Here is a 15,928-nt window from a genome sequence, read left to right on the forward strand (position 1 = left end):
CACTGCTTGTCTCTTTTGACAATAACACCAGATGTTCTTCCCACGTTTGTATGGAAAAAATGCTTAATACTTCTACATTTAATACTAATCACAAAACCTTAAATGAACTCTGACAGTAAACAATACCTAAGAATCATCTTATAAGCTGCATAATACTAGAACAACAGACTGCAATTATACGGCATTAAAATCATCTTCTTCAGACAAACTCAATTTAGATTTCGACATGCGACTTGGCAGTAACACAGACTACGTTTACAAAAACCAACAAGTTATTGAGAGAAATCCGGTTAATCAGATCATATTTAGACACCACTGGCTACTGTGAATCTGTACACACAGCAGATTTCTCCCCTCACACTGTCCATTTTTTTCCAACTAAGACTGGCATTTTTGAAAGATATGACAGCACAGCCTCAGGTTTTGCTTTCTTCGAGCGCTTTGACGAAGGGTGAGATGAAAGGACAAATAGGAGCACGCATGCACATCCAAACCAAAGAGGACAGGTGCTGAGCTGAGAGTGAGCAAATCATGAAATAAACAAATAAACAACTCACACACTGCAGGGCTTCACTGTCCACTTATTTATTGCACCAAGGTGACGTTTCAAGCACCACTGCTCTTCAAACACTCAATGAAAGGACAGCCTTAGTTGTAGGGAAGACAGTTTTTACAGAATTGTATAAATAGTCCACTTAAGCTGTGAAAACCAACTTGGATCTACTTCTTTCAGTTTCAGTTTCTAACCAGACTTTGGGTTTAATTATTTTGAATCCAACACAGTGCAACGACTAATGATCTTCCCTTTCAACCCACTGAACTGCTGCCTGTGTGATAATCTCTCTCTCTGAAATATTTGTCATGTACATGCACACGTCTAAAAACTGTTGAAGCATACACAGTACATGGCCAAACGACTCAGGTCTCTCCTGCAAAAACGTAGCCGTGTGAACTGAGATTCTCTTAAGCTCTCACCACTATTTTATGTTTACAAAAAAATCAGGTTACGGCAGAAAGCCAACAACAGTTGTGTTGCTTAAGTGATGGAGCACAGCATACCCTGAGAATCTGGTCTCCCTCCTCCAGCCCCTCCTTGGCCGCAGGACTGTCCTCCAAAACTCCTGCCACAAAAATTCCCACGTCGTTCCCTCCTGCTAACCGCAGACCGACACTCTCGCCCTTCTTGAACTTGACCAGCTTCATACTCGGCCTGCAGGAGAACACAGGTCGACAGGTAGAATTAAGCAAAAAGGTCAGCAAATCATGGATTTAAAAACAATCATTCTAAGGGACGTAAAACAGGGGCAGCTATTCAAGCAAGAAGAGTGTGGTGTAACAACAAAGCCAGAGCAAAAGCTCTCTCTCTCTCTCTCAAAAGAATCTCTGCAATAAGCTGAGCTTAATTTCAAGTATATGGCAGGTAAGCTATTTTTATGTAAACATTGCCTCACATTATCAAAGTGAATAATATATGCCCTTAGTATGCATAGCATTTTGTAGTTCTACACTTGATACTGTAAAGGTGCTTCAGATGAAAGCATCTAGCACATTTACCTGAGGATGCTGTCATCATGAGCGGCGCTGGGTACAGGGGCATCGGAGGGGCTGACGGGCAGATCCACATCAGGCTGACCAGGTTGTGCATAAACTGGCTTTGGTTCTGGCACAAATACCAACACAGTAAGTAAAATAAAACATTTAGTCAGAGTGGAACTTAAACACATACTATGCAGAACTCTATTAGTTTCACTGTTTTTATGTTGATATGTATTGTTGGTATTTTTTTCTGAAGACTGAGGGAAGTTTACAACAATGTGTTTATTAGATATTATCTATATTATCATATCTGACACTCTGTCTGACTTTTTGAAACTCACCGTCTTTTTAATAATTTGTCTTCAGATACAGCTCTATGGGAAAAAGTTGATCCAACTACAGCTACAGGCTAAGCCTTAGCAAACATCTCTTTGCTGTGAGATCTAACTGAAACCCGACGATTAGATGTAAAAATAAAGATGAAGACAGCCGAGATGCACTAATGCCTAGCGCTGAGGGCAGATAGAGGCAGAGGTTTCTGTACCAGGCAGCGGAGGTAACAGTTTGTCATCTCTGGAGCTGGCCTGGTCGCTGGCTTGTGACAGGACGCCATCATCGGAGCTTTTCACTGGTGTGGACATGGCCCCTGGTTTGGATACACGATCCTCATCTCGACTTCTATGGCTAAAATAGAATAGAATCATCTTAAAGGTTTTTACAGGTGACAGGTCACAGCATCAAACATATAACTTGTACAGTACTTGTAACCTGTACAGTGTTACTTTGAAACAAAAGGCAATGTTTTGAACATAAGGGAGGATACATTTCAACATTATAATATAGTAATAGTAAGGTATTATGCTGACAGCAGCCTATCATATTGCGAAAACATCAAGCTAAAGTATATTACAGCATTATTATCAGATTATTAATTAATGTCACAATGATACAATTTTTAAAACAAATATAGCACTGAAAAAAAACATTTTTTACCATTATTATCCTTTATTTTTGGCCCTTTATTATCCATTGCATAAATGTCATTGTCCAGATTTACCCATTGTTAATACCATGCTGTTACCTGTTGATTGCTTTGCTAAGTACATGGTAATTATTACCTTTTTATTATCAAACTATTAACCCATTATTAAGATGTTATTATGGAGTGCTAGCAATCAATGTTTAAAGCTAAAAGTTTGCATTAATGAATTCCTTAAATGACTGCGACATCTTTTTAGATTTCAGTGGGATTAAGAGGGACCTTGTGTGTTCTCCAAGTATTCATATAGTTTTGTCCTGTGCTGACAGACAGTAGAAAAAACCTAAAAAGGAAATAGCATGGACTAGAGCACATGGACAAAGAAGTGGATGAGCAGACAATAAGCAATTTAAAAAAGGATGTGCCTCTCTGTCAATAAGTCACTGGTGATTTGTCACTACTTCAAAAAAATGTTGTCTGTGTTTCAGTGTGTGTTTTAAATCGTGTTGTGTATGCAGTATGTCAATGGCAAACCACATTCCCAACACGAAACTGCTATTAAGTTCCCTTGGTTCACAGCGATCTCAATAAAAGCACGCAGACAGAGAAAGAAAAATTAAACCAAGGCTCCCAACATAAACTCTTGAATTGGGATAGTTTTCAGTTCAAGTTCCTGTTTAACCTGGATACAATAAACACGGGAAAACTGTGTGTGTGAGTCTGTGTGTGAGTCTAGTAGGCCGAGTCTAACGGAGGAGAAACGGCTCGGCTGCTTAAAACAATGGTTGAATTCCAATCTGGTCACATGACTGGCTGCTGGCACAGTACTTGAGCTGTATTCAGAGGCTTTTGTAGAAGAATGTGAAGGTGCCGGCTGTGCCACAAGCTCAAACTAGAAAACTTCTCTATTAAAGTATACCATGTAGGGGGAAATTTACAGTACAGTGTAGTCACCCTTATTCACACACACACACAATCAAACACAAATGAAAAACATTACATGTAAATGCATTTCCACACAATGACTGATACTCAGCATTAAACCGCATTAACTGTACAGCTGCTGAACTTATTTACAGTATTTCCCGGCACAGGATTTCTTTTTCTAGGTCCCTGAATGTGCCGCAGCTCTCGCTACAATTCAATTTTACACACGAATCTCATCCGTGCAATTTTATATGTCAGCAGAATCAGCATCAGGGAGATCTGAATGGGAATTTGTTGTAGAGGGAGATGGGTAAATAAGAGCAGCAGCCCGAGGATAAATAACAGAAGTGTAATGAGAGAGAGAGACAGAGTGTGTGTAATGGATGAATGAGAAAGAGAGTGTGAGTGAGGGGCAAAAAAAGAGAGAGAGATAAACCGAGTCATGGGAAGGTACAGAGAGAGTAAGAGGGGAGTGTGAGAGAGAGAGAGAGAGAGAGAGAGAGAGAGAGAGAGAGAGAGAGAGTGTGTTGTGGCCTAAATTTTGCTGTTCCTTGCTGCAGAATGGTGCTAAAAAAAGGCTTCATACTGACAAACACCATTTGACAGACGCCTTTGTTCAATCCCCTCGCTTACACATTCTTACAGTATGGGTACGGACTATAGAAAGAGAGCAAGTGAGTGAGAGAAAAGTGGCTGCAAAGACATCAACAAGCAATGGAAAATATAATGCTGAATATGTACACTGCATAACAGTCTATATAATTTCATATCCATACACAAGACTAGAGATACCAACATCTCTGCAAAACAATGCCCAAAAGCAAAAGTTCACTCTTGTAAACTAACTATGTGATAACTAAACCTATTAGCAAAAACAAAAAAAAGAACTGTAATACCAAACATTAATTACTCACACAAACGTATCCGCAAGTTGAACCATGATGCTTATTAAGAGAATTTTGAATTCAGCTCCTTGAAAGACTGCACAGAGCCTTTTGCACTGATGCTCCCTGAGATGATGATCTGTTGTATTAAAAAACATTGAACAGCGCTGTGCCCTCGGGAAAAAAAAATGCCTCTAAGCTGTACAGCCAATCAGGTTAAGAGTACCATCTGGCTCGGGGCAAAGCACTGTGGGAAGTATGTCAAATTCCTTCTTCCCCTCCTAAAACTAGGAGATAGTAAAAACATTCCCTTACATCACAGCCTACTGATAGTCAGACTGTTGTTTCTTAAACCACAACAGCAGGAGACGCAGGTGTAACTCCTCTTGTGACAAATTATGTGCTTACCAAATAATAATAGTTACTAGAAAAATAAAATAGCATTTGGTTTTCTTACTTCTGGACAGATGTACATTTGGTGCACAAAGATAAAAAAGGATCAGGGAAGTGAACAAACGTATTACAGTGATAAACTCTCTAAACAAACACACACTAGCCTGTTATCAGAGGGATGCATTCACTTACATTGGAAGTAATCTGTGCAACAGTGAACCTGCCCTCATCCTGCATTGAAACAAGTGGGGTTACTCCACAGTCTGACACAATGGACCATCTAGTGAATCGGAGGCACTGGAGGCTTCTAAGAAATGACTGGCAAGCGACTAGGAAGCCAGAAAGCTGAACTAGCAGTAGCAGCATACTGAGCTAACATCCTGCAACTACACCAGCTGTTTTAAATGTTTGACATGTGCAATGCAAGTAATATCTCAATAAGTTGTTCCAGTGAAATGTTTTGTCCTTTAGGAAGAGGGTTTATAAACAGCAGATCAGACCTGCATCGCATCAAGATCACAGAAGTCTGGAGACAATTTCCACTATTTTATGAGACATGAGTTTAAAAATGACTGCCTCCAGAAATAGCACCTCTGGTTAGTTTTCTATCTGGCAAACAGGTTCTCTGTAGCATTATTTTTTTTTTTGGACTAGAGTATGAAAGCCCACTATGTCTGTGACCTGAGGCTCATAAACATGATGAAGTTGGGTTACACAAAACTGACAGCTCAATCTAGAACAAGAGGTTGAAGGCAGCATGATTTCAGGCCCCCGATTCAACCAATCCGCCCCTACTTCTCAGTATCAAACGGAAACATTTACTGTGATCAGAAACCAACATATCCTCTGTCTCAGCTCATGCAGTTGATGACAGAATTAGCACAGTCTGCTCCCAAAAGTGGCAAGCCTGTTTTACTCTCCAGTGCTGTTTTATCTATAGGATTCAAGTCTGGAAGGGCTTGTCATCTTGTCCCATTCAAGCAAGCTCAGCATCTCATTCTTGTCTTATAAGCTTACAATTCTAAAGCTCCACTCTGACAGACAGAAACTATAGTCACTTGCATGTCTTTTTTTAGCTCTCGTTTGCCATCTATATGTTTGTCAGCTATAAGAAGCTACGCAACCGCTAAACTATGAGAAAGATAACTTACTGGAATCTCCAACTGGCAGTAAGAAAAGAGGAAAACAAAGAGACAGTATGGAAATTAAAATGAATTCAAAGAATAGCACATAATGTATACAGAGTGTACAGAGTAGAGACAGCAATCAAACGTCATTGCATTCATCGAATATGCATCATAAAACATTGATCCTGTTTCAAGCACTTATGTTTGGGCCACTTACAGGAGTAGTGGCAACACAAAAACATTTAAATAAACCTAGCTTTTCGTGATTTAGGAGAGTGATTCCCTAAAGCTGAAGCAACCCAATACAGTGTGAAGGTGCTTTTCTGTACAGAAAATGAGATCTAGTATACTTTCAAGGCAAGACCTTGGTCCACCAGGAGAAAATGGATCAACCCCCCCCCCCCCCCCCAGAGCAAGACATTATTGGAACACAGTGATGGCTCCAGAGGGAGTGTGATGGTTTATGCATGCAATGTCTTTATCTATTGATTTATGCATTAATAGTGCAAGGTACTTACTCAGCACTGACTAACTTGTGGGTGTGAACATGATGTATGAGGTTGGAGGGGTGGGAGTATGGATGTATGACCGCAGCATGTGTGACAGCTGTGTCCTATCACCAGATGTGCAGTCAGTGTATGTGTGTGCATGTGTACTTTGCTTACCTGCCATTGCTGATCTGCCGAGGTGAGTGACGGAGATGGTCCGATGGTTCAGGCCTGTCAGGCGAACGTGATCGACTGCCTCGTCCGTGGGATCGATTGGAATGGTCTGATGTCAGTGAATGTATCTCTGAAATGTCTGTGAGATTTAAATTAAACATTAGCATTTAATCAATGAGGTAAATCAAAATAGAGTTAAAATAACTAAGTAAGATTTTTAATTCAACTTCAAATTCCTTCTCATTGCTTTTAGCTTTCGTAAAAACACAGCTTGTACAGTCAAATATCAGCTGCGTCCAACAAGGCAATGCAACATGTCTGTTGTCTCACCGTCTCTGTCGGAGTTATTGGCAGATGGGATGCTGTCATCAAGGTCAGGAATGTTGAGCAGGGTGGCTCGCTCATCTCTCTGCACCACCATCTTCAATTTGCCCTTTGACCTCTCAATCAGCTTCTTGGCATCTATCAGTGATAAGTTCTCTGTGACCGTGCCATTGATCTGCCAGAGGAAGAGGGGTGGGTCAGCACAAGAACAGAATAGACAAGTTATCTTCATTTGCACATATTGCACAATCTTTCTGTAGCCTGCAATGTGCTTTTGAAAACCATGGGATCATCACAAGGCAAAGATTAATTGCGACTGGCTCAGCTTGCCCTCACATTAACAATAACATAAATAAGGAAACGTAGAGGAGGCTAGAAGCAAGTTTAAAATGTATAATATAAGAAGGCTTACAATGCATTTAGTGCACATTTAGACAAACAAAGAGTCTAAAGAAGTCGTACTGCATTATGTACTTTTTATTAAGCAAAACTGTATTATTAAAGTGGTAGTGCAGCAAAAACTGTAACACCAAAAGTCAATCATCAAAACTGGGAGGTGGGTTGGGACTTCCACCCACTGCTCAGGCACACTGTGACAAGCCTTGAACTCAAGGTCACGTTTTCGCAATAGTCCAGAGAAAGACTAGGACTAGAGTCATAATTCTTTCATCATTCTACAGTCATCTGCTTCTTCGCTTCATTGGTGCTCTGCTTAAAAATGCCAAACTGCTATTTTCTCAAAATCCTATTTTTGCCATCTTATCAGAAACCGCTTGGATGCAGATCATTTCAGCTTGTGTCTAGTAGTCTTTGTGCTGCAATCGCATTTCAACTAGAAAAATGCCTCTGCCTCTCTTCAGAACAACTGATACACTAAATTGGATTTTGAATGCACCTCTTTACGGTGAAGGAGGAATTTTCCCTCCACAGAGATTGAGTGGATAAAAATTCAAAGGAATAATGGAATGCGTGGTATTCCTGCCAGTGAGCCTGCATACTAATGAACTGTGACCTCACTCTGCCAGAAACTTTCAGCAACTCAGAGATTACCACGGCAGACAAGTGAAAGTAAAAGTTCAGTAAAAAGAACACTCCCTTCTGTTCAGACAAGTATTTCAACCTATTTCCTTTCACATTCTTCTTTTATCTTAATCTAATAATCTGTTCATTAGTTCATTTCCCATTACCGTGTTTTAGCCACTTTAAAAAACCTGTCTTGAACAAAAGCTCAGTTATGCAAACACTCTGCTCATTTCTCTCACCTTAAGTACAACATCTCCCTCCTGGATGTTTCCATCTCTGGCAGCAAGGCTCTCAGGTGAGATGTCCTTCACAAATATATGGCTGGCCAACCGCAGTCCATATTCTACTTTCAGAGTTGAGAAGCATAACAAAGTAATATTAATATTGCATATTAGTTTAACCATCACTTGCCTCTCTGCAAAATAGACTATTAGTATGAGTACCAGTAAAGTTTACAAATTGGAGCATTCGTCGTTTTATGTGTACAAATGTTTTTCAATAATTTGTTTCAGTATTTTTCTTATATGTTTTAGTTTGATGCACATTGGACGTACAGTGGTCCCTCATTTATTGCGGGGGTTACGTTCTAAAACTAACCCGCAATAGGCGAAACCCGCAAAGTAGTCAGCTTTATTTTCTACAATTATTCTATATATTTTAAGGCTGTAAAACCCCTCACCATACAGTTTATACACTTTTCTCAGACAGGCATTAACATTTTCTCACATTTCTCTCTTGTTTGACTTGTTTGTTTGTCTTGCAAACAGGCAGCACTTAAAAGTCACACTGCTAGCGATTGAACATTTATGTAAATTTGGCAAGCCGAAAGCATTCTGTACTGTACAGAGACACGGCACGGAGGAGATTGATTGACATTGGTCTACAGTCCCTTAGCCAATCAGGATGCAGAACACAATGCACGTTCATACACTGTAAAAAAAAAAAAAAAAGCATGCAAAATTGCACTAAAAAAATCCGCGAAACAGCGAGGCCGCGAAAGGTGAACCGCGTTATAGCGAGGGACTACTGTATTCACAAAATGAATAGTCATCTTTTCAGGTGCTTGGACATTGTGTTGCCCACCTTCATTTTTGCGGGACTTGACAAGAGTGACCTTGGCAGGCCTGGGTGGAGCAGAGGAGGCTTGTGATCGGCGATCAGAGCGTGGTGAGACGCTCCTCTCCCGCGAGGCACTGTGATCCCGCCTGCTGCTGCTGCTACGCTCGCGTTCGTGACGCCTGCCACTGCCCGTGCCTCCGCTTGCTCCTTCATAGGCACTTGGGCCACCACGACCACCGCTGTGGTGCTCATAGCCATCATCCTCATCGCTGTCATCTTCCTCGTGCTCCGACATTGTCTCCCTGTCCCCGTGCCGAGAAACAGGGATCTGCACTTTCCTTTTCCGACGGATAGTCTTGGAATTGACAAGAATGTGTTTTGAGTGTTACTATGGACTCCCTCACATCAGAGGTGAACATGGCAGTGTCATTAATGTTGCACAAATCATTCTATCAAACAGCAATGACAAGTGTGTGGACTCAAATCCTTAAATCATGTCATTCACACAAATTCTGGTTTGATAAACATCTTTAGTGTCAAACTTACTATCTTTGCATTTTTGCCACTCTTCCGGAGCTGCTGCACAGCGTAGGCATGCTCTACGTTGTCCATAGAGACTGCATTGACCATCACCACTCTATCATTTTCTCTGTAACAAAAAAAAAAAGTTAACCAAGTCTAAATTGTATAGATTTAAGAATCTACATCTACAACCCTTTTATGTGGAAATATTAAGAAACAGCAAAAATCCAGGATTATTATAAACCAAGTTTTGATGGTGACAGTCAAATACTTACTGTAGCAGTCCTTCTGCAGGACCTCCTTTCAGCACATCAGATATCACAATGGACGTCTCCCCACTCTGGAAATGCGGGTTGTCTCGTCCACCTGAGATGGCAATACCAAACCCAAAACCTGGAGCCTACACACAGACATACACACAACACTGATATTTCTGTAGTGAACCAGTTATTTATGTAAAATAATGTAATGTGTTATTTTGTTATTATTAAAGAAGGCTTTCGTGCAGGTTTTGAGGACTGCTGTGTTTTATGCAAAAGCGGGCAACAAGGGAGCACGCCATGTGATGTAAAATGGCTAATCTTACAACCACAACAACACAGAAGACCCGCAAGGCTGAGAACCGCAGGCCACACTGGGCCGCTCCTTCAGCCTCAATAAAGCCGCTACTAATTAGATTACAGCAAGCAGGCCAGTCTAGACAGGTGCTCTACACAATCCCACAGCACAACTGCATCAGCTAATGAGAGTTCACTGTCTCAAAGCAAAGTACATTCAGAAATTCATCATACAAGACAATGAGTACACTCATTTATCAGCCATCTCTGGCGGACTATGGTTTGGAAATGTTTGACAGCTGACCTGATGATGATGATTGTGCCAGAGGGAGTAATTAACTCTAAGTGCAGTACAAACCTTAGCTACTGAGGATAGGAGGCACAATTAATCTTAATTACATGTGACTTTATACAAGACAAAAAACACATGAAGTAAAACAATCATCCCCTTCTTTTCCTGGAATTGCGTTAAGGAGAAGAGTATGTTGCCAACAGGAAGGAAGTGAAATGAAGTAGTAAGGAAGTGGATGCTGATTTCTGTCTTCCTTTGCTTTGTTTCCTGCCATCTGGGTTCCTTGACTATTGTTTCAGAACCACACATCCTGCTGCTACAGCTGGCCCTCTCAGTGCGGGGACAGAAAAGAGATGGATGGGCAGAAGACAGATATGAACGGGGAGGAAAAAGTGAAGAACACACAAGACATACTGCTGGATTAGGATGCCAGAGAGAGGCAGAGAGGGAAAAAGACAAAATGGAAGAAAGGCTAGTGTGGATTAAAGAGTTAAACACTTACCCTGTGAAGGGTCACTGTGTGCTGTTCCCATATGACCGTTTCCTCCATCGCTGCACTCTGCAACACAAGACACAAGAGGGAATCAGTATTGTGAGGGAACTTATTTGGTACAATAACTTTGTAAATCCAAGTGCAATCTTTTACAATAATCCTGCGCCAAATGCTGTCTCCATGAAGGTTACAATGTTCTGTTTTTGTAGACTTAGAGCCTGTGTGGGTTTTTTTTCTGCTCCTATAAAGAAACGGAGCACTAACTCAACAAGGGCACATTCACCCCCCATGGAAGACCTACCTACTCAGAATTTTACATGTTGCTGACTCATGAAATTCTGCAAACCAAACATAGTTATGTATATGTAGCTTCAAATTAGAGTAACATACTAAAAACTAGAAAAAGCCTACCCTCAGTGCTTCCATATCCTGTTCGGGTTCAGTATACAGATGTGTTGTTTGCCTACCAGCAAGGTAGACTCCATTGCTTATTTGCACAACTAAGTCCTGGAGTCCTAAAAGTCTACATGTGAAAAGATTATGAATGACAGCAGCATGAGTAAACAGCCGGCAGAGACCTAGCGAGGTTCAGAAGACTGAGTGAACATTCCTATATTATTCCTGGCTGGGTCATCCGAGAGAGCTGAAGCAAAGAAGATATTTAGCTGCTCCTCTGACCTGCCACACTGGATTAAACTGATGCTAGGCGAGCATCTTTTTCCTTTAACTCATTCTCTACGTTACATCACATAAGTTTCGCCTTATGCAGGATTCATCTTTTGATATAGGATTTCTTGTATTTTATTTGCGTCTTCCACTCTTTCGCTTTGATTCTTTGATTACTCCACATGAAGCAATGTTGCTACTATTAGGCCAAATTGACATCACTTTGTGTCTCAAGGTACTATTTCTCTTTTTTTTTTGTTTGACCCAGAGTGCCAAGTCCCCAACTTTAAATTACAGTTTTACTCGGCTTCCCTCCAGCTGATGAAGCAACACTGCTGTCCTGTCTGTCTGTCTACAGGGAGTGATGGTACAGCCGTCTGTGGCAAAGTGCTGAGCACAGTCCAATGTGGCAGGAGAAGGGAAAGACATAAACACCACCACACGTGGCAGGGTGCTCATTTACTACAACTTCTATAATCAGCTTTTTAAAATAACACACCATGTCATCTGTCCACCCTATCATCATGATAATCTCACTCCCTCACCCCTTAATCACCACCTAATCCTCAAACCATCCCACCAATCATCTTCAATATCATCATGATCATTACTGTCATCACCTTCCTTTAACCTAAATATACAGTTCACAGGAGGTTCACGCCGCAAAGCTGCCAACTGCATTTGAGGTGGACACAGACCAAGAGCTCACCGATGACACACAGAAGCACAATACTGTAGTTTTGTTGGGATGCAGGTCTGTAGGCACAACTCAACACAAAGAAGAGAACTTCCAATTTCACATTCCAAAGCCAGTTTCCTACATACTCAAATTTGTCTAAATGGGATTTAAAAAAAAAAAAAACTTATGTCATTGTCACTTCAACAAGAAGTTAACAAGAAACTTTTGAAACAGTTGCACAGTATGAATGTGTCATCTTGGTCTCTTGGATCTTGTTTTGGACATTTCTCTGCTATTTTATGACAGATTCATCAATAATGAAAACAATCTTTAGTTGCAGCCCTAAACTGGATTACTTTGAATAACCACATTTAAGATGACAGTCATTTGAGCCTTTAATATAGGTCCTCAATAACCTTTCCTTACAGTATTTATCTATCAGGGTAACATCCAGAGCGATGTGTAGGAAGGGAAGGGAAGATGACCACGCATACAGCCACTTTGCATGATTTTATTATACTGATGTTTCAACGCAAGATGTGAAAAAGGGAGTCAGTCCATTGATGCAATGAGGTGCAGGTGGCTCCAGCAAAACAGCGCAGACATTCAGCAAAAACGTTGCTCTCTTGCTTCAACAAGGCGTCATCTAGAAAGGCACTACGTTGGCCAATCACATACGTACAAGCACACATTCCGCGTGGATAACCATATAATGTGATGTCATCGTAATTGTCTTTACGAAAGATAAAATAACTGCCATACTGATAACTCTCCAGGGTTATATACTGCTGTCAGAGAGTATTGCAAACATCTTTTGGCATCTGATAAGCCTTTAAATGCATCGATCTGTTACTCCAACTGTACTTCCTGGATCACATTTCATTCAACAGCACACTGTCACAAAACGCAGGCCCTGTGCACTGTTTTAACACAGGTCACTTCGGTCTGGATCTGGATCATACTATAGGCCATATAGGCCTCTGGCCATGTGGGCATTAACCTATGCTGAACTTACTGTAATCTGCATTTGTGCTTCAAATTTTTCCTTTCACTCCGTTCAATTGAGTTGGCCTGAACCTCGAGAATACACAGTTAACCCTTTGACCCTAATTTCCAGGGCAGCTCTCTGTGGATGTTATTTATGTCCATAATTGGCGGAGAGCGCTTGGGTGTCCCCCCCCTCCCACCCCCAGTCCCCTCCTCGGTCCTTTCCTCACCCCCCTCCCCTGTCTGTCCCTACGACTCCCACAGTAATGCCACTATTGTATAAAGGGACCTGACCCATTTAACCACGGCTCCCCCCGACATTCCCAAACACATCCATTCCTCTAAAGTGTTTTGTGATATATTCATCCATCCGTTCATCCATTCATTCATCCAACAGTCCAGGCAGACAGAGGGGGGCTACGCCATGAGAAACAACAGCGTGCTGGATCATGTGACCATGCGGTCAGGCAGGTGGCCTTGTCCTTGAACTGCAGGTTGCACTGATAGGCAGGGAGAGGAAGGAGGAGGAGAAGGAGGAGGAGGATGAGAGCAAGGCTGTGGGCTGCTTATACAACATACATATACATTACCAATGGACAGGGTACATAAACCTAATGATGACATGTTCAACAACATGTTCCTTTTAATCTCTGCTCGCTTGTCTCTTTCCATCTCTCACACATGCATAAATTAATGCTAACCTTCAAACTAAATCCCTATCCAAAGGTAAGTTAAGGCAATGACAAGGATTTGCAAACCTTTTATGGAAAACACATTTGCTCCTGAAAACACTGAAGTCTTACACACCCACACCGCAGGGTGTGGGTGTGTCTGCATGAGTAAGAGGCCACAGGTCAGGTTTATTAGTCATTAGAGAGACAAGAGACTTTGCCCGTCTTGAATTCTATTTAACATTAGAGTGGACACTGTATCATAGAAAGAGCGATTTCCTTTACTGTATATTGCAGAATAGCTGCAGAATGGCAGAGAGCGCTGAAAATGATGTATCTAGTTGCTCCCTTTTAAAAGAGGACATATTGTGCAAAATGCAAATTTTAAAGTCTTTTCAACCTAATGTGTCCACAGTGTGTCAAAAGACCCTGAAACTATGAAAATCTTTTTGTGAAAACTGGAATCCACCTTGTTGTCCAACATTGTTGTTATCTAATGCTAATGCTAGCTCCAGTAAGACTAAGATGTCCGAAATTATGATCAAAGCATGCAAATTGTTTGCGCTGTTTGGGATATGAAGGCCCGGCAGATTTACTTCATTTTGGATGGACTAATAGCAATAATGTCCCCACAGTGGCTGGAAAACTGGAATGTCTGTATGTGTAACGTTGATTTATACCTGATCGATTGATCGACACCTGTCTGTGACCCGACTTCACACTGACTGACCAATCAGCTGACCAATCAGCAGATTGGGCCTTAAAGAGACAAGAACTAAAACGGAGCATTCAAAAAGAGGATGAAAGGTATGCAGCGCACAAAGTATGAGAACAAGAACTGTGCGTTATTTGAACATTACAGCATGTAACAATATTCTAGTAGGATGCCCAAATAAAAGTATGAACCTGAAAATAAGCATAATATGTCTCCTTTAATAAACTAAATGGATTATGACAATATCACACACAAACTGGGAATGGTGCAAAGGACTTTGTGTGGTTATGTTGAGCTTGTGAGGGGTACAACTCCTGCCCCTGACAGACATACATCAGATATAAGATGCTCCAAGAGATAGTTTGTTTAGGACTGAGGTCAGATATTATGGTTCTATACTGATGAATACATCTAATAACCTGCTGACAGCCAAGATGGTGAAAGACAGAGAACCTGTCTGTCTATCTCTGACGCTGAATATTTTCTCCCCTGGGATCACAGCTCTGTCTCTCAGATGAGATTACATTAATTAGATACAGTAATTAATCACTGCAATGTGAAGTGATGATTAACAGGCTGGCTGATTGAGTGTGAAGTATAAGCAGGGTAGAAAGCAGACAGTAACAGAGCACAAGTCAGGTGTCAGCTTAGTTTTACTGAGATATGAGAAGAAAACAAACAATTTGCTTCATACGAGTCAATTCCAACAGCTAATTAAAATGTGATGTGATGAAGGTCAGCGTGGTCTCATCTTTGATAAAAAAAAAAAAAAAATCCACAAAGGAATTTTCTGTATGAAAAATCGGTCAAGTGGTAATTTGGTTATCTCCTCTATTTTGTTACAGGAATGTTTTAGATCAGGCAAAAGCAGAGATCACAGAGCACATGGGGCCAAAACAAACATGAACATTAAGTCTCGTTTTCAAGAGTAAAAAAAAAATGCAAATACTGACGAGAACAAAGGATGAGGTTTATCTCTGAAGTCACAGAGTTGTGTGAAACAATGGCGCGCTTGATGTTGCAGAAACTGACGGCAGCCTAGTGTATTTATACATCCATATTAGTCAGGCTTGAGCTCTGGCCAGCAAGGCCTAGGGCTGGGAAACAAAGAGCAGCCACCAATCACACATATGTGTACTTGTCCGTCCGTCCATGCACACACACACACAGACACACAGACACACAGACACACACACACACGCCATGATCCAACACTACAGGGCCTCTTTGTTCAGGCTACAGCCAGCGTGGCTTGGCCCTGCCTGGCCCACCATAACACACAGTCCAGTACAGAAGATAACAGCTCGCTCAGGCTCTTCAAAGGCAGAGACTAATCCAGTTCTTTGGGGCATACTGATGAACTGCATGGAAAAATGAGTGATGAAATGGACAATAATAACCTGCTGCAGAAAGCTCTGACTGTGAGCCCATC

The 15,928-nt window shown here is 41.3% G+C and overlaps 1 protein-coding gene across 12 annotated transcripts in view; it reads right to left on the reverse strand.

Moving 5' to 3' along the window:
* tjp1a (tight junction protein 1a) overlaps positions 1-15,928 on the reverse strand; it is a 98,018-nt gene that overhangs the window by 21,054 nt on the left and 61,036 nt on the right. For 6 of the 12 annotated variants that reach the window (XM_070836130.1, XM_070836106.1, XM_070836137.1 and 3 more), the window contains exons 3-12: positions 10,788-10,844; positions 9,712-9,836; positions 9,461-9,563; positions 8,939-9,269; positions 8,095-8,198; positions 6,839-7,007; positions 6,512-6,647; positions 2,081-2,220; positions 1,555-1,660; positions 1,060-1,210 (exon numbers count right to left, since the gene is read on the reverse strand). In XM_070836130.1, the coding sequence (XP_070692231.1) occupies positions 1,060-1,210; positions 1,555-1,660; positions 2,081-2,220; positions 6,512-6,647; positions 6,839-7,007; positions 8,095-8,198; positions 8,939-9,269; positions 9,461-9,563; positions 9,712-9,836; positions 10,788-10,844 (1,422 nt within the window). Of the gene's footprint in view, positions 1-1,059; positions 1,211-1,554; positions 1,661-2,080; positions 2,221-6,511; positions 6,648-6,838; positions 7,008-8,094; positions 8,202-8,938; positions 9,270-9,460; positions 9,564-9,711; positions 9,837-10,787; positions 10,845-15,928 lie in introns of all 12 variants that reach the window. The other 6 variants (XM_070836065.1, XM_070836099.1, XM_070836089.1 and 3 more) reach the window with 1 other exon arrangement.

Source organism: Pempheris klunzingeri, chromosome 1 (genome assembly GCF_042242105.1).
Source record: "Pempheris klunzingeri isolate RE-2024b chromosome 1, fPemKlu1.hap1, whole genome shotgun sequence".
Lineage (NCBI taxonomy): Eukaryota > Metazoa > Chordata > Actinopteri > Acropomatiformes > Pempheridae > Pempheris > Pempheris klunzingeri.